General features: G+C 42.0%; 2 protein-coding genes across 2 annotated transcripts in view; both read right to left on the minus strand.

Moving 5' to 3' along the window:
- LOC113021272 (uncharacterized) overlaps nucleotides 1-24605 on the minus strand; it is a 35023-nt gene extending 10418 nt beyond the window's left edge. The window contains exon 1 of the mRNA XM_080301001.1: nucleotides 24489-24605. Coding sequence (XP_080157127.1) covers nucleotides 24489-24500 — 12 coding nt within the window. The 5' untranslated portion in view covers nucleotides 24501-24605. The remainder of the gene's footprint in view (nucleotides 1-24488) is intronic.
- On the minus strand, nucleotides 7933-9562 carry foxd7 (forkhead box D7). Its single transcript, XM_026165819.2, has one exon. The coding sequence runs from the start codon at nucleotides 9199-9201 to the stop codon at nucleotides 8230-8232; it is 972 nt and encodes a 323-aa protein (XP_026021604.1). The 5' UTR covers nucleotides 9202-9562; the 3' UTR covers nucleotides 7933-8229.
- Nucleotides 24606-27650: the final 3045 nt, after the last annotated feature.

Consider the following 27650-nt stretch of genomic DNA (forward strand, 5'->3'; position numbering starts at 1 on the left):
TGAATGAGCACCTCTCAGGGCGCTTGTGTCGACGAGGCCGTGGAAGAGCTCTCAGCCCCCTTCGCTCTGGGAAAGTAGAGCACTGGGTGTAAAGAGAGATCCAGACACTGTGACCAACACAGCTAGTGGCCAACCAAACTCGTACTTCCTGTTTGCATGACCTTCCAGCGTCATGTAGACAGTAGGTCAGAATAAAAAAATATATTTTATTTATTTATTCTTTTAGAGTTGTTAAGCAGTTTAGACAAATCTGGATATTTTTCCCCCAGCTGTTTATTTTAATACTTGCATCTTTTTCAGCCATATACTACTTTTAGCTTTTTCTTCATTTATCTGCTTTCAGCTTTAAAATTGAACAACTTGGAGATAAAAGCTATTTTATGTTATTATTTTTAGCTAGCTGTCTCAAAATCTTTGTTAGCTTATCAATACCTTTACCAAAACAATTTTTTCAAATCATAACTTCTATTTATTTTTTTTAAATTATCAAAGCTGCTCATTTGCAGAAATGCGACTATAGCATCTTCTGATATTGAAAAGTACCATTGATCCAAATGAAATATTGATAAAGCCGGCCACTTAATTCACTTAATTAGTTTACTGGTTACAAATGTCAGTGCTTTGCAATAACTGGATTCCAAAAGTGTTGGTACTGTGCTGATGGAATCAAATCAAATCAAATAAATCATCACAGTCCCTGTTGCTTTTACAAACAATAGATGTCAACATTAGCTTAGCAAAGCAATTTTAAACAGAGGGGAAAATATGTTAGCTTTATCCAATAGTAACAAAAGTCAGCTCACCAAATATTACATATGGTGTTCCTTAAGTGAATGTAAAAACATTTAAAACACAAACTGGGGATTTAGTTTACTGTTTGCAGTCGTTACCTTAAGCTAAGTTAGCTAGCTGCTGGTGATAGCTTTAGCTTGGACAAATGAGAATGGTGCATTTCGTTTACCCAAGAACAAAAATGTTAACAAACATACTAGCAAACATGCCAAAATTTTATAAAAGAAAGACAATTATTGAGTCAAATAACTATTTAAATGTCTAATTATAACAAGAAACTATTTATGTTGGCTTGTCTTCGGCTGACTGAAGAGAAGTCAACTTGGAGGAAGCTCGTCAGAGTTTAATAACCTAAGACTGCCAAATATTAAACATGATTTTGAGTTAATTAAGTACATCTTGGTAAGACGAGCCACAGCTGCAGAGAGCTTGGATAGCAATGAAGAAAATTGTTGTTACTGAGAAAATAAAAGTGGCTTGATCACAGGTCCTTGAGGTGCTCCAAACTGAACTGCTTCCTGCTGACCATCATACAGAGCTAAACCAGAATACGGCTCGTCATTAAATTGCCATTAGTAAGAAGCAACCATTTCTGCTTTCATAGATAGCATTTTTGCAGCAGAGAATCAGCTGTAGCTGTTTTTAATCGAAAGGAATTTAAGACAAGACAAAATAAACACAAGTGAAGTACGAGCTACAGTTTTTTAGCCAAGATAGTACGACAAAAAAATATGAGCAAAAAGGAAATCGCATTAACTTGGAATAAAAGAGGAGACATTAAAGTCGTCATTTCATTAAAAGAGCCATAATTATTGGTGGCTACAGCTTACATAACCCTACAGTTATTATTGCATAGCAGCCTTCAGCCTTTTGAGGATTATCATGTTTTTGCTGTTTTTCCCTTTTTAGCTGATTGAATTTAGGCCCTCTCTGTCTCCTCTCCCTACTGTTGCTCCTACCGCGTTTCACAGAACGCCTTCAACTCAGCAGCTTTTTCAAATTTGGGGCTTGCGACACTCAGCCAAAAGCCGCAAATTACCCCCCTCTAGCAGCAGCGAATTAGGAACAATTTTGTGTTAGCTATAAAAAAGCGAGGGAGAGAGAGAGAAGTGAGGGGAAAATATAGCTTACACCAGGGACCACCAACAGAGGCAACATGGGATGAGCGGCTCGTCGGCCGACAGTTTGGGTGGCAGGGCGGTGCTAGAAAGCAGCCTCAGTGATCTTCAGAGCAATCAATCCTATCATATCACATCTACATAGTACGGCACAACATCCATTACCAAACACAAAGGCCTGAATTAGTGGATTTATGTTGCTGTTACAGGATGTTTGCAGGCCTGTGAATTGGCTTTACAGTTCCCTGAGCACACAGAGACCTGCAGCAATGACACTGACAGCCTCACAGCACCTTACGGCACCTTACAGCCTTATTCACTCCAGCGACACCGAAGGGGAAAGGATCCATATGAGGTGACAATTCACCGCCTGGAATTTTCATTCTCCCTTTCGAAGAGGGTGGGATTTTTGATTTCCCTCCACTATGCGGTTGGTCTTCAACTCAGGGCATTAATGTAAAAAGGGGGTCTTTTTCTTGTTTCTTACAAAGCGTGAGGTTTGGCATGCCCACTTAATCTGCTTCCCTTGAGCCAATCCATGTTTTTCCCATTCTGGCACCCTTTTCTACTCCCTTTTAAAATCCATTTCCAAGTTGTAATATGCCACTGCAGACGTTATTGAAGGGAGGAAAAACCAAATGTAATGGGGGAGAGCGGTATAGAGAAAAAGAGCAGACGGAGAGGGAGAAAGAGAGGTTTCCAACTATTAACTGGCTAGCGTACCCTGCTCTTCATAGCGATGCCTGGTGTGGAAGGCAGACCACTTTGTCTTCCACGGAGATCAGACGGAGCGGGCGGGCTGCAGCCAGGTTGGGGTTACTGACTCTCATTAGGTTTACACCGACCACCGGGACTCTGACTGCGCGACTGTAACATGAGCCTGCACGGTTATAACCTGACCCCTCTCTGACACACCTTAGCCCTGATGTTAATTGTGCTTCCTGCTCCCTTTTTTTGATTAAATGACACCGAGTCTTTAAGTCTTTGTTTGTACGGCTAATGGCTCTCATTTAGTGCAGTAAGTGGTTCAGGGGCTGTTGTGGGTGACATCACACTGATCTGAGGCCTGTAAAGGGTGAGCGTTTCTCGTGGTAAGCTGACTTCTACCTGCAGCGCATACCTCACACGCTGACGCCAAGCCGGCACGTGTTGCTTCAGACACACACCAAAAAAAAAAAAACATTGGAGAGGGTAATGCCAAGCTGCATGGGCAGGGCAAGGGCATGAGGCCGCCAGCTGGGGAACAGAAGGGCACCAGGAAGGTTGAGAGCAGCACAGGAGGGAGCAAGGCCAAGACCGAGTGCCACCCAGTGAAGCACAGATCGAGTGCTTTGCAGATTTTTTTGGTTTTTTTGAGAACAGATGTGGTAAAAAAGAAAAAGAACGATCTATGTACTGTATAATCCTGAACGCAACTGTGGATTTTCTCAAGATGCCTAATGGGGCAGTGCATTTCCTCCAGATTTTGGCTGACGGAGACAAGCCGAGGTCTGAGGGTAGGAAGAGAATATCTCAGAGGTTTAACATACTTTGGTTTATTTGGAAGTTATTAAACTACAGCGTCCGAGTTTAGCAAGTAACCTAAAGTATTTGAATAAGTCTGTGCTTCAAGGGATCGTTCACTTGCTGTTTGTTTTTCTACCTCTGTGTTTCTCCATCCTTTCCTCTTCTCATTCTGATTTTTATTGTCCCGCCACCCCCCTCGACTCACCCACCCCCAGCTGTAGATCTTTTACTCTTTATTTTCTCCCACTCCCTGTGAGCGCGTGGCTGAGGTGTGAGATCATTCTCCTTCTGGGTGGCTTTCCTGCTATATGTCACTGTCATCTGTTGGCACTGAGGCTCGAGGGGGGGTCCCTTTTCCAAAAACACACCGCACTCCGCTTCACCACCCTGAGCATAATAAATTCTTGGGCACGAGACTGGAGAGGGGTGTACCAGCGGAGCAGTGCGTTTTACTGGGCTTGGCTGGGTAACACAAAGACCGGTGAAAGAGAGAGAGAGAGAAAAGGCAGCAAAAGAAGGGTGGAAGATTTATAATTGAATAACTCCCTGAAGCAGGGCAGCGGGGATTGGCCCTGCCAGGAAAAGCAAACGCCAAGGAGCGAGCAAGGCCCGTGGAAGTCAGCCATTAAAGTGAGAGGAGAGAAAACCTCAGCTGTGATCCGCTTCAGCAGAAAGGTGTGAGATTTACTAATGATAACTGAAAAACCACAGCACCTAGTAGCCATTCTGTTCACCCCACTCTGAATCTGCACGAAAGAAAAAAACAAAACTCAAAACACCCCAGTGAAATAACACAAATCACTGACCACTTTATCTGCAACAGTGGATCTACCCGACACAGAGTTTACATGGCTACGGGGTAACATTTCCCAAATTAGGTCAATTTGAGCTCATATTTACACTAAAACAAGCGACCCTTGGAAAGAACTCGCACAAGATGAAGGGCACGTTTTGATCCGGCGATCTGACAGAAATATGAAATATAACACTAACGTCGGTTCAACGTGTTCATCCATTGTGAAATTAACCCACTGCAGCCCAAATTCGGACACTTTCTTAACCCACGACTCGTAGGCAGCCTCTTAATAAAGACGCTTATTAAAAGAAACAGCACAGTGTAGGGCAAGAAAAATATTCAAGGGGAATTTATTTCAAATTACGCATTTCAAACAACACAGTCGCATTGTTTTTCCTGTCCTGGCTGAACTCGCAGGGGCTGTCCCAGAATGCACCGCTCACCCCGCTTTCGCTGTGTGGAAGGAGAAGAAGCGAAGGCAGCGAGGCGGGGTGCTCCGCCAATGAGTTTATCTTGCCTGTTTGGCTTGGCGTTTGAGAGCGGAGAACGAAAGCAGGGTACGGCCATGCTGTCAGGCATGAATGGAGTTCTGACCGAATCGACTCACTTTTCCCAGAGAAGCGAGCTCCGCATCAGATACGAGCCGAGATAGCTCCCGACTGGTCATCGGCGTGGAACTGAGCGGAAACTCCTCCGCAGCTGGTGCGACAAGGCACGCAACCGCTGACACGCTGTCACATAGCTGCACATCCACTTATGTGATGAATCATCTTAATATGACACTGATTTAAGTTCTCTGTGGTCCCGTTTAGGGTGCGAAACTCAATCCCCTTGTTTCATAACTCAGAATGACTTTGCAGATTGTATTTAACTCTGAGGTGACCTTATAAAAAGACAGAAAAGAGAGAGAGAAAGGTCTGGCTGAAAGTGGGAAAATCTTGCTGTTAATGATTGAAAAAAAAGAGGTATTACTCGTAGCACGAGTGAAGACTTAATAAAACATGTCACACTTAATGACGCACAAAGGGGAAAAAAGGAGAGTAAAAAAGACTTTAAGCACTGCACTGGCAACTTTTACCTCCCTCAGTATGGAAAACCGATGTGTGTGCACATGAGTATGAGCCCGGGGTGTCTGAATTGCTTATTTTATCAGGTGCACTGGTGCTCTCCCTCCAAAAAAAAAAAAAGAAAAAAGAAAGTAAAAGACCCTGACTCTTTCTTCCTGGCTGCCAATCAGTCTCTGTGACAGCGTTTGTCTGCTTCACTTTTCTGTTTGGTTCCCCACCAGCAGAACAAGCTTGTTATAAGAAAATGATTTCATGGGGTTATTAGCGTTTCTGTGCCTTAGTCATACCTACAGGAAAAGAATGAGTGTGCGCACACATTCGGGCAGTAAATAAATAAAACTAGAGTAAGAGTAAAAAGGTTTGCACATCCACCCTGGAGCCTGAAGAAGATCCTTTTATGAATGAAGCGCTCCCTTTACAAAAACAGTGTAAGCATTCAATTATTATGCTGGAGCTACTTATGGTTCAGACTACATTTTAGTTCCCTTATCCTTGTAGTCATATAACAATAGAGTTCAGTGAACATACTAAGCATGCGTGTGGCTGTTTATAAGCTGCATCAGTACCTTCTGTGCGAAACAAAAGTGCATAATAAAGACCCTGTGTTAGCACTTTTGAAGAGTCACCACACTCTAGTAGAGCACAGCACTATTAGAAGCAAAGCACAGATGCTGACTAAAAGTATATATGTGCAGCTGCACGTTTAGCTTTCCAATCAGATAAGTTCTAATAGCAAAAGAGGGCCCCGGTGCATGATAGGAATCTTATGACGGATTAGCTGAACCACAGCTCTTGCCACACTGTTTAAGATTAGCACCAGAAATATTAGACATTTGGTTATAAGAGGAAAAAAAGACAGAAAGAAAAAGCAAAAAACAAAACCTCAGTACAGATTGAATTAAATCTGATCATCCCAAAATGGTAAGACATTTCCTGAATGGAGTGCAGAGAAAGAGGAAGACATGCAGCGCAAGCATGTGCTCTTCCTTTAGGAGTGGGCAGCTTAACAGCTCGCCATCAGGTAACAATCTTTTTATTTGTTTCAGTCCCTCGCTGGGTGCCAAAGCCTGCTAAAGGACTAAGTGTGTGGTGCGATCCATCAGCCCCGTCCAGGAGCTTCAGCGTGGTAATCCATCTAAAGCAGAGTCAGAATAGAATTAAATAAATACTTCCATGCTCTGCAACCCCCGAATTATTTTACTACTGTCATTCTCACTACGAGGCAGTGCCGCGTGCACTTAAATGAAAAGGAAAGGGGAAAATAAATCAGATAATTTGAAATAGCAGAAAATGAGCAGAAATACATATTTTTAGATTTATTCTGTGTACGCGCAGATTGAATCACAGCGTTTCTGCTCAAGCAGAAAGACTGATATATTTATTTTAGCCTCAGATTGGGGTTGATTTAATCAGACTGGGTTTACCTGAGATTTAAAGATTGGAAGATAAATTGGGAATGGAAAAGAAATAATTGGAAAAAAACACAACATTAAAAATAGAGTGATATCTGATTGATATATTTTCTTATTGTGAAACCTGTGAGGTGGAGGATTGTTTTTAGGGGCATTGCTTAAAACGCAGGCAGAATTTATTTATTTCTGTTATTTTTAAAACAGAATTTAAATAAAGTTACTTCTTTAAAACTGTCTAATACTCAAATCGGATTTTTAAAAGTTTTTTTTTCTTTAATGTTTCTAAGTAAGACGACAAAACCATGATTATAAAAAGGAAAAAACATAAACTGAATTGAGGAATGTTTGGGAAAACCTCCTGTGTGGAAACTCTGGTCAGTAAATGAGCAGAAAGCCTTTATGAATATCTGACATGAAAATGTGTTGCACACATTTTCTGTGTGTGGTCCTGCAAAATAAGCCAATTATTATTGGCATGTATGTTTTCAGCGTTATGGCTATAAAAACGACACACACACACACACACACACACACACACACACACACACACACACACACACACACACACACACACACCGTAGCTTGTATAAATATTATTTATACATATTTATACATATAAATATAAGCTATGCGCTTAGTCTTACTTTAAAAGCTTGGTGTGATTAGAACCTTTCTTATTTCTCTATTAAAGCGCATTAAAAACGAGGCCATCCAAAGTGCCTTTGACCTCGACCCGCCTGTTATTTATTTTAACATCATGTTGCTTTTCTCCATTACTTTGAAAAATAATGACATTTCTTATTTAACAAGCCACTGTTCCTTTTAAATATTACATCAGATTATTAAATAAATAATAAAAGATCTTGGAGACCCATAATTAGAAAAAAAATCCCAAAATTACGAGTGTTACCTTCGCTTGTATTTGATCAGTTATTTAAAGCTGAAGAGAGTCACGTGTTTAAAATGAGAGCGTGTAAGACATAAGGCTAAAAAAGACTGCGCACTGATTTAATGTAGGTCAATTTGACTGCTTACTTTCTCTGCCCCTCTGAACATTACTATGAATAATTTGAATTTAGATAAAAATGAAACCGAGGAATATAAAACCCTTTAAACCCAGAGATAAAAATAATAACAGGTATAACAGCTGTTAGCAAACAAAACCGTGCACGCACATTTAAATGATTTCAAAAAGCATGATTCCTGACATGCATGTGTGCAAAATACAAATTAACGCAAGGTTTAAATACTCAGCTTTATTTCTTTACAGAAAAAAGACGTAAAGGAAACTCGTCATTTAAATATTTAAACAAAAGATGATAATTCATGATCAGGTTTTTTTTTTTAAAGGGCGTCTGTTGTTTTTGCCATGAAGTTGGGGAGATCGAGGAAAAGTTTTGAGCATTTCTGCAACATTCTTGTAAAAAAACAAAAACAGATCCATCCAATTTCCACTGCAAGCATCTGCTCCAAATGTCTCCGTTTACCTGAGAAAATACAAATTAAAGTCCGCTTTAAGGAGAGGGGAGTGGGGGGGATTATTCATCGTTGGTGTGGATGTGTTTGGCCAGGTCGCCGATGCCACGCTGAGTCTGTAGTTTCTGGTACTCCTGGTGTAAACTGAGGAAGTGCGGAGAAGCCGCCGGGTGGAAGAGCGCGGGGGAGACGTATGCGGCGCTGGAGGTCAGAGGAGAGGAATACGCTGTGCACTGTGCCGGCGAGAAAGCGTCGATGCCCGGCTGAGACTGAAGGAAAGCTTTGGCTGACAGGGCGCTGCGCGAGAAGAAGCTGGAGAGAGCCGGCAGGATACTGCTCACAGGTGGGATGGTGGCGGGGCCGCACTGCGAAGGCGCGTGGTGATGGAGGTAGGGGTAAATCTCCAGACTTGGCAGCTGCAGGGCCGCCGTGCCGAGCCCGTAGGCGCTGTGTGGAAAGCCGTGGAGCGCGCTGGGCTCCAGGTGCTGTTCTTTGAGCGGGTCGAAGCGAAAATGCTGCCGCTTGAAGCGTTTCCTCCGCCGCAGGAAGCTCCCGTTCTCAAACATGTCGGAGGAGTTGGGATCCAGCGTCCAGTAGTTGCCCTTCCCGGGGTTCCCGGGCTCTCTTGGCATCTTTACAAAACAGTCATTGAGCGAAAGATTGTGTCTGATAGAGTTTTGCCAGGCGGGGAATTTCTCCCGGTAATAAACGAAGCGGTGGCTGATAAAGTCACATATCTCGCTGAGGGTGAGCCGCTTTTTTGGGCTCTGAAGGATGGCCATGGTTATCAGAGCGATGTATGAGTATGGGGGCTTCACCGACGCGGGACCTTTGGTTTTAGGAGCAGGGAGACACGCCGGCGCAGGGCTGAAGGTCTCCCTGTCTTTACTCTGGCTGCTGGACGTCTCCGTGCCGTCTTCGTGCTCGCTTCGCGACTCATCCAAAGGTAAAAGCTGCTCCTCTGCGCTGTCTTTGAGTCCTTCCCCCACCACGTCGATAACAATATCCTCCATGATTTCCAAACCTAATATCATAGTAGATATCCGCGGTTTTAAAGCCACCTGGCAACAGGTGGGAGAGCGAGAGCTCTTCTTTCAAAGGCGACGAAAAGATTTTTATGCACGGCCCATCTCCATTCACAAATACACGATCCGAGAGAAGTCCACTTCCTACTTCAGATTCTCCAAACCGCAAAGCATCTACGCTGATATCCTTTTATTTTCACAACTTTTAGCGCAAAAAAAGCGGCCAGGACTGGCTGTGCGTAAAAGTGCGTGCGTCCTCGGAGATGTCCAGCACCATCTGTAAACTCTCCTGCTTTCCTGCTGGTCGGGTGCTTGTGATGTCACGTCGAGGCACGAGGGAAAGGTTCCTGACCAATGAAAACCGCGCAAAGGCGCAAAGACCAAAGAGGCCTATACCAGCCATCCAGCTAGTGCACTCTCATCATCAGCACATCAGTGCCAAGTCCACGCGGACACATCAGAGATCCATCGAGGAAATCAGAGGAAAGATTGTTTGGAGCGGAATAATAAAGTTTCCACGGAAAATTAATTTCACAATAATTGCGTAAAACATTGGCAACTATATATAAAAATGCAACAAGTAAGAGTGTTTTTATACACCAGAAAACGTTAATTGGAGAAAAGTGTGACGCGTGACCTTTTCACGGCTATAAGTTAAAATCACAATTTTGTATCGCAAAATATTAAAGTTTGAGTATGTTCTTCGCCACTAGAAGCAGTCTTTAATAAACTCTGTATGGAACCTAATGAGATTTGACTCAAAATACAAAGAATTTAAAATATTTTTTATTTGGATTTTTTCCACTCTTCGTTTTATTTTCCAACTAAAACAGGAAAAGCGATCAAATCTAAAGCACGGTGGGGATGGAAAGTCAGTTTACACCAAAATGACACATTTATATTTCCGAATCTGCCGGCTGACGCCTTGGAGGGAGGATATCAGATTATAATTTAAAGTGTGAGAGGGAAAATCCCCAAACACTTCTCTACGCGAGGCGAGGACTTAAACCCTAATCCCTCTCGAAGTCTCCTGCAGCCGCACTTTATGCACACTTGACTCACAATTACACGTTTTCAGACGTACAACACTGGAATGACTGCTTTTGGGCAGCTGTGAAAATAATAATTTGTTGCCTTGCATGAGCGCCTTCCTTGAATAAACCGATAAGAAGAGACTATGCGCCCTTTATATCTCATATCTTATTTTATTTATTTATGTACGTATATCTATTTTATTCTGAATTTTATTCTGAATTCTTTCGTTTCTCTCAGGGACATATTGCTAGATGTGACCACGTGTGAAATGCAGGGAGAAACAATATTTGATGTGCAGTCTGCGTAATCTGCTGGGCGAAACTCTACACCGCCTGCTCTCCATTTGAACACCTATAAGTCCGTCATAACCTCGCCAGATTATCCTCTTTAATAATGCGCAGCTGAACGCAGACTGGTAATATTGGGATGAAAGTAATAGATTTTCACTTCGCTCAGACATAAAAGAGAAGTGTGGAGAGGAGGGCGCTCTCGGTATTGTTGGGAGGCCTCTGGTTGTTTGTGTTTAATGATGGAGCCCTTTGTTGGGGATTCCCACATTTCCTGCCTCTAATCGTATTGATACCCCGGGGCAGAGGGGAGGCGCGGGGGGAGAAAGAGAGAGACCGGGTCCGGACTGGGTGGGCTATACGGTACCAGCAAAGCTGCAGATGATTTCCCAAATTCATCACGCATGTCTTCACATTGGAAACAGGCCCGAGCGCAATGTGTGGTTTCAATAAGGCGAGAGCGTCAAATCACTACAAAAGCTGAAGGTAGGCCACTCTCAGGGCGGCACGGTTCCCGAGCTTGCACGCGCTGGAGTCACTTATTGGGGGACCGACGGTGGAGGAGACGCTGTCAGATGAACTCAGGTGGCGATGAATGAGTCCCGATGTTACAGTGACAAATATGGCCTCCGCTTTTCTTTTCTTTCTTTATTATAAATTAATGTTATTATTTCTGGTAATTGTTTTGTAAGGGTCACCAAAAAAGCTATGCAACATTAAACCCGGGGCCCCCTCTATGAAGCCTTTCTTCTTTTCTTTATGATAAAACGCGTAAAATCTGGGAATCAACAAGGCCTTTTTAAAAAATTAAATTACAACCCTGCTATCTAACAAAAACGTCCATTGTACAGATTTTATTTGTCTGTATCGCAGATGAGAAAGTGGGAGACTGAACAGACTCCGAAGGGCCGGTGTAATAACATCATTTGGCAGGAGCTGTGCCGGCGTGGGGGGGGGGGGGGGGTGTCTCACTGGATCTTTCTTGAACACTGCAAATACGCGCAGGTCAGAAACTGGGTTATGAAACTGTTGCGGGCTCCTTCAGTTAAAATGTTTTCTTATCTCAGTGAAAGCTTCGAGCACTTCACATGATTCAGGGAGTGATAAAAACACCCCCCCCCCCCTCCCAAAAAAACCAACCTCCGAGCGTGTTTTTCATTGGAAGAGGTTGAAACTGCTTCAAAGAGCTGAGGTTGTTTTCTCACAATGCCCCCCTCTCTCATCTTGATTCCCTTAAAATCTTGGCAGGGCAGTGAACATAATATAACGTGTAATTTAAGGTATCATGAATCATAACTGGATGAAGAGAGAAAAAGAGAGAAGAAGAAGAGAAAAAAACAGATGTGCTGAGCCAAACACACATCTGATACACACACACACGCACGCTCACACCGTTTAGGGGAGGGCGAGATGTGTAAATTTCACGAGCTGAACTGGTCATTAACACAATATTTACGGGCTGACAAACAGCTCTGTAGCATGCAGGCGGTGATGCAACCTGTTCCCTGCATCTCGTTATCTCAACGCGCTCTTGTCCCTTCAGCCACTCTGCTCAGTGACTGGATCCGTTTACAATGAATGGCACAAGCTATCAGTTACAAGACAGTGGTGCTCTGACTAAGTGCTGACATCTTGTGGTGCAAAAGGGGTAAACTCTTTAGCTACAGGTCATCGACATAATTAGAGAACACAGCCTACAGGAACATAGCAGAAAGAGGGACCCCGCAGACCTCAAAAATGGGGTGGCACACAATCATTTAAATGTGCACGGAGCTCCTGCCTCCATAAACACGGAGCTATAGCTTAAAGCTAGAGGCAGCAATCTAATGAAGATATAATCTGGTGAAAATGTGTTTTAAAAGTATGAAAAATACTTTGAAAAATAATTCCTTCCCGCTGTCGCCAAGTACTTGCCCATAGGGAAGTTGTTTGATTATTGGGGGTCCTTTGTAATATTGCAGGGTCCTTACTAAAACATTAGCAAATTGGTTGTGATTTGGTGCTATATAATTAAAATTGCTTAGAATTGAATTGAACTGTATTGTCAGTGTCTCTGTTTTAGCGCCACAATAGATTGGTGACAGCTGGGATGTGCTCCAGACCCCCATCAGGGACCTCGAATTGGATAAGTGGAAGAAAATGGATGGGCATGAGTGTCCTCATAAACACACACCTGTTGTTCTCACTCTCGCTCGTTCTCTCCTGTTGCCCTCTGCTCCTCAGGGGGTTTTCTGTGTCTGTTGGAAGTTGATCATCTCTTGCACTCCTACCTCTCTTCATCTTTTCACACAGACTACTGAATTCTACCAATAATGTCACTCTTTTGTGGTGATAAATAAATATAAGAGGTACTTTCAACTGTCCCCTTAATGCCCGAGGGATTGTCACGGCAGATGGATCCGCATGTTTGATTTGTCACGGCTTTTATGCTGACACAATCCCCCCATTTATCTGGGTCTGTGACCCCACTGAGGTTGAGCTTGTGTCTCCTCCTGAAATTGAACCAGGGCTAACCACAGAAGCACCAATAAAATCAATCATAAAATATATATACAATATAATAAAGCTATAACTGTATGAATAGATTGTGTATTTGAGTTCTAGTTAAAGAAAAAAAGCTTTGAGTGTTTAGTTAGAGTAGAGAGCAACTAAGTCCATTTAGCATTTACCAACCCTAGAACTGTGTCCTGAATGTCTGTTGGACATTATGCATCACATTAACCACAATACTGTTAAAAGTATGCAGTCCTATGGATGGAAACTCTGCATTCACTCTTCAAATGTTTTCCTGAATTGCTCTGACTTGAATGAATACTCTGTAGAGTTCCACTCAATTATATTTTAAAGAGAAACACAAACCCAGCCCGTCTCTGTGCTGTATGAGCAGACTCTTCAAAGGCTTACCTTTTTTCTACTTTAGAGGTCTAAGTCATCATTAACTCTCGCTCTGAACCCAGTTTCCCTAAAAACACCCTGAGACAGAACAGCGATCAACAAATTTAACTGAACTAGTGGTAACATTTTATAATACAGCCAGGAGGTAAAAGTGTAATCAACCCTGTAATTAAATGGAATTTCAGTGTATTTTATTTGAAATTAATTATATTTAGCTACAAATACTTAAAGAATACAGAGGTAACTGGGCAGTTTTTACAGAAAACAAATGAATAATTATAGTGTAAGTAAAGTACTGCAAAAATAATTTTAGGTAGTGTGCAATTTTATGGTAATTTCTTCCAGAAAAACAAGCAATATTTCCCTATTTTATATCACAAATATACTTTTTGGGTCACAGGATGTATTATTGGAGCCGATTAATTTTGTCTCTTTATGTTTTTTTCTTTTCTTTTTGCAGATTTGTTTAATATGCATTGTCTTGATTTGCTCGATGATGTTTTATTATTCAATTATCCTTTTATTTGATCAATGTAAGTGTGATAAGGACTGTTCTGCCTTACCGACTTCCAAAAATAAATAAATAAATTATGTAAAGATTTGCAGGCCTATGTGACCTTATCATGATGGAGCCAAGTCTAACTTTTTTTTCCTTTCACAATAAACTGTTTGAACATAACTGTGAAAAAAAGTAGAGGTAAGCAGTGTCTGTGAAATACCTGGAAGTTAGATAAGATAAGCCACTCCACATGGGCTGCGCCCTTAACAGCGTATTTAAAATGGGGAGATATTGCTTGTTTTTGCTTTTTGTACTTAAAATTACTTAAAGACTACTTTAATTAACCTACAGTATATTTGCAAATATAATTTCTTTGTTTCCTGTAAAATTCTGACTTGTTACCCCCTTATTCTGGTGGACCTGTCTTTAAGTATTTGTATGTAAATAATAATAAATTATAATATCAAATAAAATACATTGAAATTCCATTTAATTACAGAGAAGTTACAGCTTTTAGCTTATTATAAAGTGTTGTCAGATTGATACAGTTAAAACTGAGTCTCTCACTACAATGAAAAGCCAAAAACAGCTGCTGCCATTAGCAAACTGATTTGTAGCGAGCTCAACACCTCATTAAAACAATTTACTGGCTTCAGTAACAATAAAACCTCCTTTGATTTTTCTGAGCTTTTATGGCATCCAGCTTCTGTAACTTTACAGTTTGGAAGTTATGCAGACAGATCTCTATGTACATCAGTTTTTTTTGACAATTTTGGAAAAACAGAGCCTTTCTGTGTGGAGTTTGCATGTTGCATGTACTCCAGCTTCCTCTCAGAGTTAAGAAGACATGTTTGTTATTTTAACTGGTGAGTGTAAATTAGCCACAGGTGAGTTTGGGAGAGTGTACAGTTGCCTGTCTCACTTATTCAGCCCTGCGACAGATTGGCAACCTGCTCAGGGAGCATCCTGTTTCTGTGACAGCTGGGATAACCTCCAGGCTCCAAGACCCTAAAATGGACAAGCAGTTAAAAAAGTGACTAAATGAATGGACACATATAACTCCAATTAACATTCACAGTGATTGCTGTGTGATTACAGATTGACTGAAAACTGTGTACCCTATCCAGAAAGAGATGGATGGAGTTTCTTGAAATGTCCAATAGAGGGCGCTGTTACACCAGACATGTTTTACATCAAGTTCCAGGCGTCTGAAACTGGGTTGCCACAAGGCCTTCATTCAATTCTACATTTATTTCCCTGTTTACATTTAGGGCCACAAGTGGTGTGGGAATTCTTTCAGCGTGCTGTCGAGTGGAGCGTGTGCCATGTAAGACGGAGTAACACGCTGCACCTCGGTCAGAGTGTCAGAATGCATCAGCGCTCTGCTAAACTAAGTGAACTAAGTGTTCTTCTGGTATTCTTTGACTCAGAAAACTGCTGTGCTCGGCCAAATGCCTGTGGAAGACAGGGTTGACATTTCCTACATTATTTTTTATTGAGTCTGACAGTAGCGGTTTGTCTGAAGTGTAGTGTTCGCCCCTGAGCCGCTGTGCGGAGAGGCCCAAGGATGGAAAGAATGTAGATGTAGTGCTTTAAGGCTCAGCAGGTACCATGTTGAGTGATAGTCAGAGGTCAGGATGCTGGCTGGAGCAGCTAGCAAGCTATTAGACTGTAATGAGAAGTCACAGGAGAGCTTTTGCTGGGTTTGTCCCGCCTGTCTGCTTGGCTGCCTTCACAGTCTCAAGTGGATGATGAAGAGAGATACTCTGGCGCAGTTTAAGACCTACAGCAGCAATGCAAAAAATATACAACACATTACTGCTCTGCTTGAACTCTTTCACTTCCCATCTGAGGCTGGCCTCAGATGTGATGCTAATCTTTAACTGTCATCATTTGGACTGGCACTGCTTTGGCAACTTGTTTGTACTTGTCTGAAAGGGACACGGATGTATTTCACTGGAAAAAAAAATATGAATGTGGTATGAAGAGAGTTTGCTTGGATAAAAATCTCCTGAGAAATAAAACAAAAAGACAACATCTCGGCTGGAGGGATGCGTGATGTAAGCGGGCAGATGGCAGAGAGCCTGGGCAATGATACTTCAGAATCCAGCGTATAAACACGCTCGGCCAAGCTGCAGCCGCACACTTTCTTTCATGAGGTTTTCCGAAGACGGGATGTGAGAAATCTCAGAGGTTGGTGGGAGCAGACCACCTGGTTTTGGTAATCCTTGAAAAACACAAGCGTGAGATGGTTTGCTTACACTGAAACTCGGCACAGCCAGTTTTCTCCATTTACTCACAGGGCAAAGATTTTCCAAACAGCTGCGGTGAACAGAAAAGAAAAAGGGGAACTTAAAAAGTGTTCTCCAATCAGAGCTCTAAAACCCCATATACTTCATACTAATTTTGGGGTTTTCTATCCTTTAAAATAACATATGTGCGACAGTAACACTTTTCTAAATAAGGAAATGTAGCATATGTCAGAGCTCTTGGTGTGACATGAAAGCATGAGTGTAAATTATTCTCTGACATCTGAAGCAAGTGGTTTAAGAACATGCACTCACCCCCACTTGCTCCATTGTGCATGAAGAGGCCCTGCACAGCAACTGGTCCCTTGACACCCTGGGGTCATGACCCCTGGTGGCTCAGATGTGTATTTAGAAGTCAGGCTGCTACTCTGAGGGCCTCAAACGTACACTCCTCTCCTCGTAATCCATCAACACCCCTCTGACAGAGAAACCGTGAACACTTGTGCGTTCTTGTCATGAACTCCTACAGAACATTAAAGATTAAAACAACGGCATACTTTTTTATATCAACCATTTCTGAAATCAGCCATCACATTTTCATAACTTCTCCAGCTACATGTCCAGAGACTCATACGCACGTTGCAGGAGTGGTTTTAGACAGGCACCAAAGCCAAAACCTAAAACCTTCAGCCGTGACACTAAACACATTCCAGGGGTGAGTCCCACTGGACAAGTTCAACGCTGACAGACACATTCTTCCATCGGAGTCACATCAGCAAACCCAGCTGGGCTCTCTTTTCAAGCCCGTGACCTTTCTGACATCCTTGGATAACAACAGCGCTGCCACTAAAACACAGGTGTGGATGGATTGAGATACAGGGCCTCTGTTCCAAGTTTTGCCCACAGGTTTTTCAAACCTAATGTGTTGAGCATGTTATTTTTGTTGGAATGGGACCATTTGCTTTGGAAACGTGTAGGAGACGTGGGATGACAAACGACATTTGGCTCTAGTTTTCATTCAGCTGTCTGTTGAATAATGCCGATCTAGATGCGCAGTACAACACTACACATTGCACAGATGATGTAAGACACAAGTCTTTTGTTGAGTTTACCAGTATTTGGCAGAAAAGGCTAATGGAAGATCACCTTGCTCTGATTTAATAGCAGTGGCCTCACAAGCTTCATACAAGCAAACGTGCAAGTGTTTGGAGTGTGTGAAATTATTCTCTTATGGATTGACCATAACAAGTCTTACATTTCAGGCAGCTGCAGACAAAAATAGACCAAATGATTGCTGAGTGTGACTGTCACTTTTATCAGCTGAATGCTAAGCTTTGTTAAAATGTTTTACACCTAGCTGATATTACACAAGTTAGCTAAGTCAGCTAATTGTAGCTAAGGTGTGTTATGAGTATGCTACGGCAAACTGTTAATCCTGTTTACATGGACAAGAACTGAAAGCTGGTCTTTGAAGTAATGCTGGATACTGTGTTATAGGAATTCTCATAGATATTAGCTATACGTCAAAAAGTATCTAAAAAGAGCAGAACGTTTCCTGAAAGCCCACTTGAGCCTGGTTAATAACTCTTGATCCCTACGATAAATAGATATTAAAAAACATTTTTACATTGTGGTACAAAAAACGAGGTTAGTCTCTATGAATAACATCAGTTCTTCATAACAACTGTACGTGACGAGAGAAATTCTAGTATTTTATAGAGCTGTTAGTGCTAATTAGCATGTACATGGGTGTTGCATCCATAAAACTGATGAATGCAGAATCATAAAAAAAATGAAGCTTTTGCAAAATTCTATCTAGTCCTGTGAAAGACCAAGTACACCCGTACTGATTCTGTAGGAATTAGGATGGTAAGTAGCAGCCAGGTGCTGATCATCTGATTTTCTCCATTAATTAGCCGTCAATAAATGTCAGCGCCTCAATAAAAGCAGCACAATTCAGGTGTGTGTTAACACAATGCCACAGTCTTTCCAGGAATGGATGTCCCAGCAAACTGACCCCAATGGTAGACCATGCAATGCTGAGAGAGACTGCAAAGAACCCAAGCGCGATATCTCAGACTCTGTCAGTCTGTTACATATTAAATGTCATGACAATGCAAATGGAAAAAGACTAAACAAGTATGGCTTGTTTCATGTATGGCTTGTTTCCCAGGAGGAAACAGCCCAGGTTTGCAAAGAATTTGAATTCTAAAGGTTTGAATCAGAATAAACCACAGCACTTCAGTTTTGACTCAGGAGACAGACAACCTCTCTACTTTTAAGTAGGGCTGTCAATGTTAACATGTTAGATTTATGCAATAAAAATTTGTTTTAACGCATTTAACTCAATCTGGAGTGCAGAATGGACAAACTTTGGACAAACTGCCCGAAATGCATTGACAGAGACATTTCAGGGATTTTGAGATGGGTTAATTGCGTTAAACAGACCTCAACTCATTATATATGTTGCAGTGAAACCATAAGAGAGGTGTGCATTAAAGAAAATGTCCACAAACCTCAATGAACTGAAGGAATCTTTTAAAAAAGACCAAACAACCATATGAGAGTCACACAGAAAACCATTACTTAAAGTTATTGCTGCTAAAGGTTTACCCACCTCTGGATTTGTGTAAATATTAATGTTCAAAAATATAAACAGTAACATGGATATTAAGGTATTCTTTTAATGGTAGGGTAAGTAGTAAGATCATTTTGGAACAGACAATCCTGTGTCGCTGATTCAATTGTTGTGCTTGTATTTTTCAGAAACTGATGTTTTGATTTTGTGACAACACCCAAAGTCTTTTCTCTGTATCAGTACAAGTCCCGCTTTTCACCATCCCAAAGCTTAAAGACCCACTTATCCTTGTTATACGCAAGTCCATTAAATTCTAGTGAAATGTTGTGTGTTTATTTTAATCTGTTTGTGTGCAGGAGTGACACCATGAAAGTTGTCTCTTTTAAATGGCGTGTGAACTCTTACCAAGGTGTCTCGAGCAGTGTTAGCCAACAAATCACTTGATGTGTGCTTGCAGTGTGTCACGGTGCCAATGATCAATGAGGGGATCTCTGCTGACAGACCCGCTGCAGCTTCCCTTTCTCTTTCCTGGGGATAAGTGTCCAGTGATGGGAAATCCAGGTCACCTGCCTACTCAGCCCCCCACACAGACCAAAATGCAAGCATGTGACTGCTCACGTAGACACCCTATAAACATACACACAGGCATTTGCACAAACAGCTACCATGAGAATTGTGGGACCTATAAACTTGGCCAGAAACGCTTGAAAAATTCCTTCATCAGTGATTAAGTAACAGCTATGACTGATGCCCGTGGGTGTAGCTCTTTGTCATTGTGACGTTGGAATCCCAAAGAGAAAGTGTAACAAAGGGCAAGCACGTTCTGACAAGTCCTGTGTGTTGGCATAAGTACTAAATATTGTTAACCAGCTTCCTCAGAAACAACAGCTGTCTTTAGCTAGAGTGAAAACTATTTATGAGCAGCCAAGACAGCTTATTGACTGTAGGCTTTAAAGATGGAATGCATTTTGTTTGGTGTGTGTGTGGGAAAAAATGGTGAGCTATTAAAAGACTAAAGATATGCCGATTACAGCGAGTGTTTTTCTCAAAGGCTCTGGTGTCTGTGCTTATTGTTGCCGGTCCAACAAACCGACCAGCCAAGAAAAACAAGTATGAAACAGAGGAATGTTTATGTTTTCTAACTTTGCCTTTCAAGCTGTGAAATGGTCAAACAGATTCCTGTTTTTAAGGAGAAAATCTTTATTGCTATTGGCTTCATCTGATAATTTTACACTGGAGTCAGGAGGAATTCGGAGGACGGGGGTGGCGTCCAGGACAATACTAATAATGGTTTAAAGTAGATTTTGTGAACCACACATAACAGGACTGTAAGCTTCTCACGTGTTATCTTCAGGACCAATGTAAACTCTGATGTGATTGTGACACATCAAATCTGTCATGAAATCAGTCACCTTTTTTAGGGTGTGACAAACAACTCCTGCTGCTATGTTGCCGCCAGCTAGCTGACAAGACGAAAGGTTTGAGTCAATCCACATTTACAAGTGATGGCAAACACAAACTAGTACTAGAAAATGTCTTCTCGTGAGAGAAACCCTGGCTCCAAAAAGATTATTATTATATATATATATATATATAATGTCTGTGTAGCTTCTGTCTAGATACTCCGTCTCTCCCCCCGCCAGTGTCTTAGCAAGACCTGTTTAGTCGTAGTAAGGGCCAGGATGATCCATTTTTTATAATGGGGGGAGAAGTCGCACTCAGAAAGTCCTGTGGTTATACCAAGCATGGACAGTTTTGGTGAGATGCGATATCTTCTTTTCAGAACACTGAAAATGACCTCCATGATATTTTCCCACCAGTCCCAAAGTGCCGGACAGCTCCATAGAATATGCAGAATCGAGGCAGCCTGGCCATCACATCTCCAGCAATTGTCCAGAGGAATCAAGTTCCATTTGTGCAATTGTTGTGGTGTTCGACGCCACCTGTGGATTATTTTTAACTGGATAAATCTGCTGCCTATTTCCTTATACATATTAATATTATGAAGACATGACTCCCATTCAGCTGGAGATACGTCCACTACCAGATCTTGGGCCCAGCAACGTTTAACTTGCTGGTGGCTGTAGCTCAGGTGGCAGAGCAGGTCAGCCACTAATCAGAAGGTCGGTGGTTCGATCCCAGGCTGCACCCTGGCTGCATGCCAAATATCCTTGGGCAAGATACTAACCCCATGTTTGCCTACTGGTGGTGGTCAGAGGGCCCGGTGGCGCCTGTGTCTGGCAGCCTCGCCTCTGTCAGTGCGCCCCAGGGCAGCTGTGGCTACAATGTAGCTTGCTATCGCCAGTGTGTGAATGGGTGGATGACTGAATGTAGTGTAAAGCGCTTTGGGGTCCTATGGACTAGAAAAGCGCTATACAAATGCAGGCCATTTACCATTTTAACTTTGGAAAGAGGGTCAGCTAACTGATCTTGCAGTAAACGGTAGATCTTAGAGGAAATACCTTTACCAAAGGGCGATCTCGAAAGCAGTGCTTCCACAGGGCTGCCCACAGGACAGCTCATTTCGATAAAGAGTTGCGCATTTGGACATATCTTCAGAATTGACTGCGCTGCAAATGATATAGCTCAACAATCTGATCGAAGCTCAGGAAACGTTTGGTTCTGCAATCAAATAAATGTGATACATAGAGGATGGCGGTGCCAAAGCAATTCAAAATCTTTTATTTCCCCATTAATTGGTGATTGTTATTGGCTGTGAGTTTGGATAGGTATCTGTTTCCTTGTAACAGACTGGAGTGTATATTTTAGTGTATATTTTGCCTCTCGTCCTATGGTAGCTGAGATAGGCTGGGACTTTCTTTGTTAATCTAAGAGGATCAATTATTTTCTTTGTCCACGAGGGTTAATCCAGCTCTCTGTATCACTTTAATTTATGGCTAAATAACTGCAGGCATCATGGTTTTGCTTCCGCAAACTAATATTTATTGCACCATGTTTCTTTTAGATTACATGTATATGCTTCTGCTGTTGTTAATATGTTCATCATTTATATAACACATTTTTATGATGATGAAAGAGCCACAAATGGCAAAAGGACGCATTTATATAGTGCTTTTCTTCTCTGTTTGGTTTTAATGACAATGGTACCAAAAGCTTTTGGTCCAACTTCTTTGAAGAAACTGTCTTTATTTTTCACACAGATCCCTGACACTCAGATCTTTTATTGTGATTAGGGTTGGGACCTGGCAACTGATTTCTAATTGCGAAATCCATTAAAATCATATACCCCCAGGCTTATTCATTCCTTTTATCGATGCTGGCATGTGTTTTTGGTGTAACCACATTGCAAAACCGTTGACGTCAAATGGCTGACAGTGGCAATTTCGCACACTTGAGTCATAAGCAAAAATTTGTGTTCAGACTCTGTGATAGTGACCATAACTAAATGTAGCTCTGAGACTCAAATCCTGCGAACGTTTAGTTTTTCCCCAAACAGATTAAAGAATCAACAAGAGCATCAGAAAAAAGGACTAAAAACACAACTGTTAAAGGCAGTGGTATGAATAAATATCAATCTTTAACTGTGATTGTGTTCGCACGTGTCTCATTTGCTGTTTTAATCGCCTAACGTAGCCATAAAGCCTACACCGCACAATGAAGATATTCAGTAAAGTGGTCATCCCCCTTTTCCCTGTGAGCCAGAGGTGAGATCCAGCCAACAGCCTGGACCTTCCTCTGATCTGATCATGCTGGACTTAAAACACACTCACGTACACACAAACACCAAAGTCATTGAACATGTTAACAGCGGGAACAAATGTTGGCAATAAAGACGTCAGACAGGAACTGAGTGGAAATAAATCTTCCTGAAGGAGATGATGAATAGCACAATGTGTGAAGCTGTTCGGCCCGTGCAAGCGGCCACAGACCGGCTCTCAGCTGTGACCGGAGAACATCACATATTAATTCAAGCTACGCCGTTCAAACAAAACCACCAGTTTTTCATCTGTTCTCAAACACATGGGACCATGTGCACATGTGTAACAAAAGACTTTTTAGCCCTTCTGCCCTTTCTGTGCTTGGCAGCCAAGTCTCCATCACACGATACCAAAATCCCTGACACGCTGCACCAGCTACATGGGATCGACAAATACTCTACTGAATTCTTTCTTTTGTGCAATTTAAGCTTTGTGAAGTCTCTTTTTCATCTTTCTAAGCCCCCGACTTTCTGAAAAGAGTCATGTGAAATGGAAGTAAAACAGACAAGAAGTTCAGATAAAGCAAATCTGTCTGAAGTCTGTTGTGCTGTGAATCAAATCCCACCGGTCTATTTAAAGGTTATGTTCAATGACGTGTAGTTGAAACGGTGCAAATTCAGCCAGTGTGGTTTCTGTGTGCCACAGGAATAGATCACACATTGTGATCGTTTACAGACACAGAACAGTACTTTTGTCCTCTACCCGTCTAGTTTACTCAAAAATGTCTAAAGATAAGTTGTCTGTTATGGGTAAACACTAGGGGTGCAACGATACACAAAATTCACGGTTCGGTTCGGTTCGATACTTTGGTGTCACGGTTCGATATTTTTTCGATACAAAAAAATGTTCATGCATTTTTAATTTGTCATTTATTAAAATTATAAATATATATTTTAACTCAAAAGTACAGTTTTTAAATTTAACCCTAACCCTTGTGCGTGTTTTTTATTTTGACAGCGAATGCGCACCTGCGGACCACTTATGTGCAGCCCTGGTTATTTAGCTCATCATATTGCAGCCACAGAAATTATTTTGTCCATGAAACCATAAAGCTGCACTTTCTTTTTGCCTTATAGTCTGATTTGTCATAACTTCTCCGTTTTGTGGTAAGCTTTTCTTTGGCTGTCACTTCTTCACCCTGACCTGTCTTATTTGGCTCAGCAGAACTGAAATGCTTTTACACGCTCACTCACATAAGCTCAGCGATTCTCTGCGCGATCAACCTCTCACATGTGTAAGCTGCGGGAGATTTCACTTGTCATGTTTGCATAGTAAGCTAACGATTAATAAGACGATGTCAGAGGAATTGGTGCACAAATTATCATCACTCACAGATCAGTGCTGTCGCTCTCTATACACAGTTCGCACGATTGCAAAGTGAAAGCAAAAAAACAAGCGCAAATTCAAACGCGACTTCAATATGTCACATATTGACAGTGGCTCACCGATGCCAATGACATAATTACCCAGCTACATTTCTGAAAAAATGCAAAAGCATTGACATATATTTTTCCTACAATAGCCCGACTGAAAAAAATCGCTAGCTCCAGGACGTCGGGCTAGCGATATTGTGAGCCCTGTATCTGATTGAGGAATCACTCATCTTTGGAAAAGAGAGTTTATTACAGAGAAATGGCTCTTTCCAAAATAAAAGCTATACTATCCGCTTCTTCTGGGCTATATTCTCAGCAGCACAAGGAGAATCATGTGCTAACAGCTGTCTAAATGACTCGGCTAAAGTTAGTAGCATGCTTGTTGTTTTTGTCTTTGCACTAGGATGATGTCAGCGTAAATGTGCAGTCATATTCGTTGTGTTCTCACTAGTGCTTTCAGGTTAATCTCGTTGAAATGACCTTAACGCCACAACACGGCAAATCTCCGTTAACGAGCTACCGCCGATCACTCCGTGCATGGGGCTAGACGGCCAACACGTTAACGAGCTAACTGCGCTAACACACTAGTTCACACCAATGTAATTGAGCATTGCATGGCACATCCAACATACTGTTTTACTTTAGTCCATGACTCGCTTACCTTCAGGGTCATACGTCACATGAAAACCAAAATAATTCCAAACGCCAGATCTGAATGAGGTTCAATTTGCCTGTTGCAAGTAGAGCTTAACTTCTGTCTTGCTAGCTTGCCCTGCGCTCTTCCTTCTGACTATGCTGTCTGTGTTGAGCGCTCAGTGGATCTGCGCTCGACAGTGCAGCCTAGGCGGAGTAGTCGAACACAGATTCACTGAGCGCTCAACACAGACAGCATCGTCAGAAGGAAAATTGATAAAATAAATTACAAATGTTGTATTGTTCGATACATATGCGTACCGAACCGAAAGCACTGTATCGAACGGTTCAATATCGATACGAATATCGTTGCACCCCTAGTAAACACAACACTGATTCATTCCTGAGGTGCATTTTGATGTTTGATTGATTCACAGGTGAATGTTACGTGGTTAAACAGACAAAAACCCACTCCTCTGAAAATGGTCAGGTACAAGGAAAAACTGGCCAATATGCAAAGAAAAACTTTCTCCAGAAATCCTGGAGAACTACTGCTCACGTCTTCTTCTAAGAAAATGACAAAAATCTCCTTAGAAAAACTAAATATAAAGATGGAGGCGTAGCTCCAGACTTTCACATGGTCCTGTACATATTTTTATTCTTGATCTCAAGTAGATGCATGATTCAGACTTCCAAGTAATCTTTGTTTATCTTATACTAAGCTTCATCTTTTTGTAACGCAAGCACTTTGATGTTCACTACCTTTCTTTTGATTGGCTGCCACTCCCAAAACTGAAGGTTTGAACACCAGCTGGGTGGGGATTTGCTTAAAGCAACAGCTATGTGCTCGGAATGAGCTCATTAGGAATATTGTCTCCCACAGACCAAACTGAGTGAAATCTGAGCTTTTGTTTCACAAGGATTATTTGTTCATAAAGTGACATCATTATTTGAAACTTTGGCCATGTTTGATATTACCGTCTACATATCAACAGTGTTTGTATGTCAGAAAATAAGAAATGCAAAAATACACCTTTTAAACCAAGGTTATCCTGTGAGCTAACATGCTAGTTAGCCACGTTATCAGCCACAGTGTTTTATGATCTTTTCCCTAATTTGTTTAATTTAGTTTATCATTTATGAGCAATTTTCCTATCTATGCCTCCAATTTTCTGTTCTCTCAAAGATCGGTAACTTCTTATTGGTCACTGATGCAATTTCTTGTGCCAAAAGGTCAACAGAATTGTACTTTAGTTGAACTTTTATAGCTTTAACAACACCCAGTGTGTGTGTGTGTGTGCCCTACTCACTTATATGTCTTAACTATAAAAGAATCTGCTCTGTGTGTGTGCGTTCCTTTGTTTGACCCTGCACAACGTATATTTTCTTCATCCATATGTGAGTGAGGCGGCTGTGATTAGAGGGTGCCACTACAGCGTTCCCCTCAGGCCACTTCACCCTGTTATTTTCCCCTCATCAGCCCGCGCTCTCTATAGGGAGGGTGGGTCCGTGACCTCCCTCCCACGCACAACCACGAGTGAGGGAGGCACCCGTTTCACACAACCCCCTTCTTAAGTCACAGCAGAGAAGCGGTTGAGGTCACAGGCCCCCTTCTGAGTCCCTCACATCCCCTGGCAGAACTCCACATTTCTCATAAAGCAAAGCTCATCAAAATCCCCAGGCCTCCATCCTGAATCCTCCTTACTTTGACACAGACGGATATCGTCACTGTCTTCCACCCGGACTCATGGAAATCATCAAAAGCGATAAACTGGTGACACCGGGGCAGGGTCAAAGCAAACTTTTGAGCCTTTGACTTCAATTCCCTTTCACCTTCTGAACCGCAAGAAATACGTTACAGAGACAAGGGGAGGCCAAAACCGGTGACATGAGCAATATCTCTCGCAAGTGTTCTTTGGCATCCTTTCTTACTTTTTGTCGTATTTTTTAAAAGTCTTTTTCTTCTCTTCTTGGCTCTTTTTCCTGCTCTCTTCCTGCCTCTCCATTTCCCAGCCAGCATTCAGGAACTTTTTAAAAACAGGCTTCAGCGTAAAACAAACAGCCCACGGCCTTCTTTAGTCGAGCTTCCCCATGAAGGCAGGGAACCAAGGAGGGAGGGAAAAAAAAACAGTAATAGATTCACTAGTGGAATACATGTAGTACTGAACATCTGCTGGAAGTTTGAAGTTTGGGTTCATGAGGCTTTAGGGGAGTTAAAACAATACTGGACTGTAGAGTTGTGCACAATATCAGCACAGCGACTGGCGGGCAGCTCACAAGGGAATTTATACTTCTGTGTTAAATCTGTGCCCTGCCTACCTCGTAACCACAAACGCTTGTGAAGAACTGACCTCACATGCACATCCCTGGAAGCATAACTACGTGTTGCCGGTAACTGTTGCGATTGGCCCGTTCAGTACTCTTCATTCCTCCTACACATACTTGGCTACTTTGTCGCTGCAGTTTGTGAATTTCAGCGAGAGAATAACACTCATCGCCTCAATATGAGGACTCTCAAATGTCAGCAAATTCCTGGAGGGAGATTGCCGAAACTATGGGAATGGACGTGAGGGAATGTGCAAAGAAAGTGGAAAAACTTGAGGGACAAATATGTTTGGCTCTGAAAAACAAAGAAAAAAAGTCTGACCACAACAAAGAGAGGGGACCAAGGAGGGAAAAAAGTCCCAGCGTTTAGATTATGTAGTACAGTCTACAAAGACTCACCGCAGAAGTCTAAATCAGCCATAAGTCCTGCTTTCAGTTATTGGTGCTGTGATGCTCCCTGGCCAACCATTCAGACTCCTAAGAATCTGGACTCTTTCAGAGCCTTTTGGTACGCAGCAACTACAGTAACTAGAGTAAAGCCGAGCTTTACACAACAATCTCCCCTTGAGATAATCATGTATGTATGAGCTGTAGTGCTGTTGTCACTAGAGCTGATAAAACATGTACTTTTTAGCATGCAGCTTGCTCTGTGAAGCAGTTTTTCCCATGGGAGACAACCTTTACATCAAAAGTCCAATAAGGGTCGCAGGGTTTCTGTTTAGCTCAGAGTGACTGATTCAGCCGCTGCTCACGGGGCAGATTACCATACCAAATGCAGGGGTTTTCACCTTCAGGCGTGGTGGCATAACCACTAAAGCCCTTTTGAGACAGACAGTTGTTTTCTTTTCGATGATGGCATTTTGTC

Source organism: Astatotilapia calliptera, chromosome 4 (assembly GCF_964374335.1).
Source record: "Astatotilapia calliptera chromosome 4, fAstCal68.1, whole genome shotgun sequence".
Classification (NCBI taxonomy): Eukaryota; Metazoa; Chordata; class Actinopteri; order Cichliformes; family Cichlidae; genus Astatotilapia; species Astatotilapia calliptera.

Excerpts from the sequence above, each read along its gene's own strand:
- foxd7 (XM_026165819.2), bottom strand. The coding sequence starts at position 9,201 with ATGATATTAGGTTTGGAAATCATGGAGGATATTGTTATCGACGTGGTG.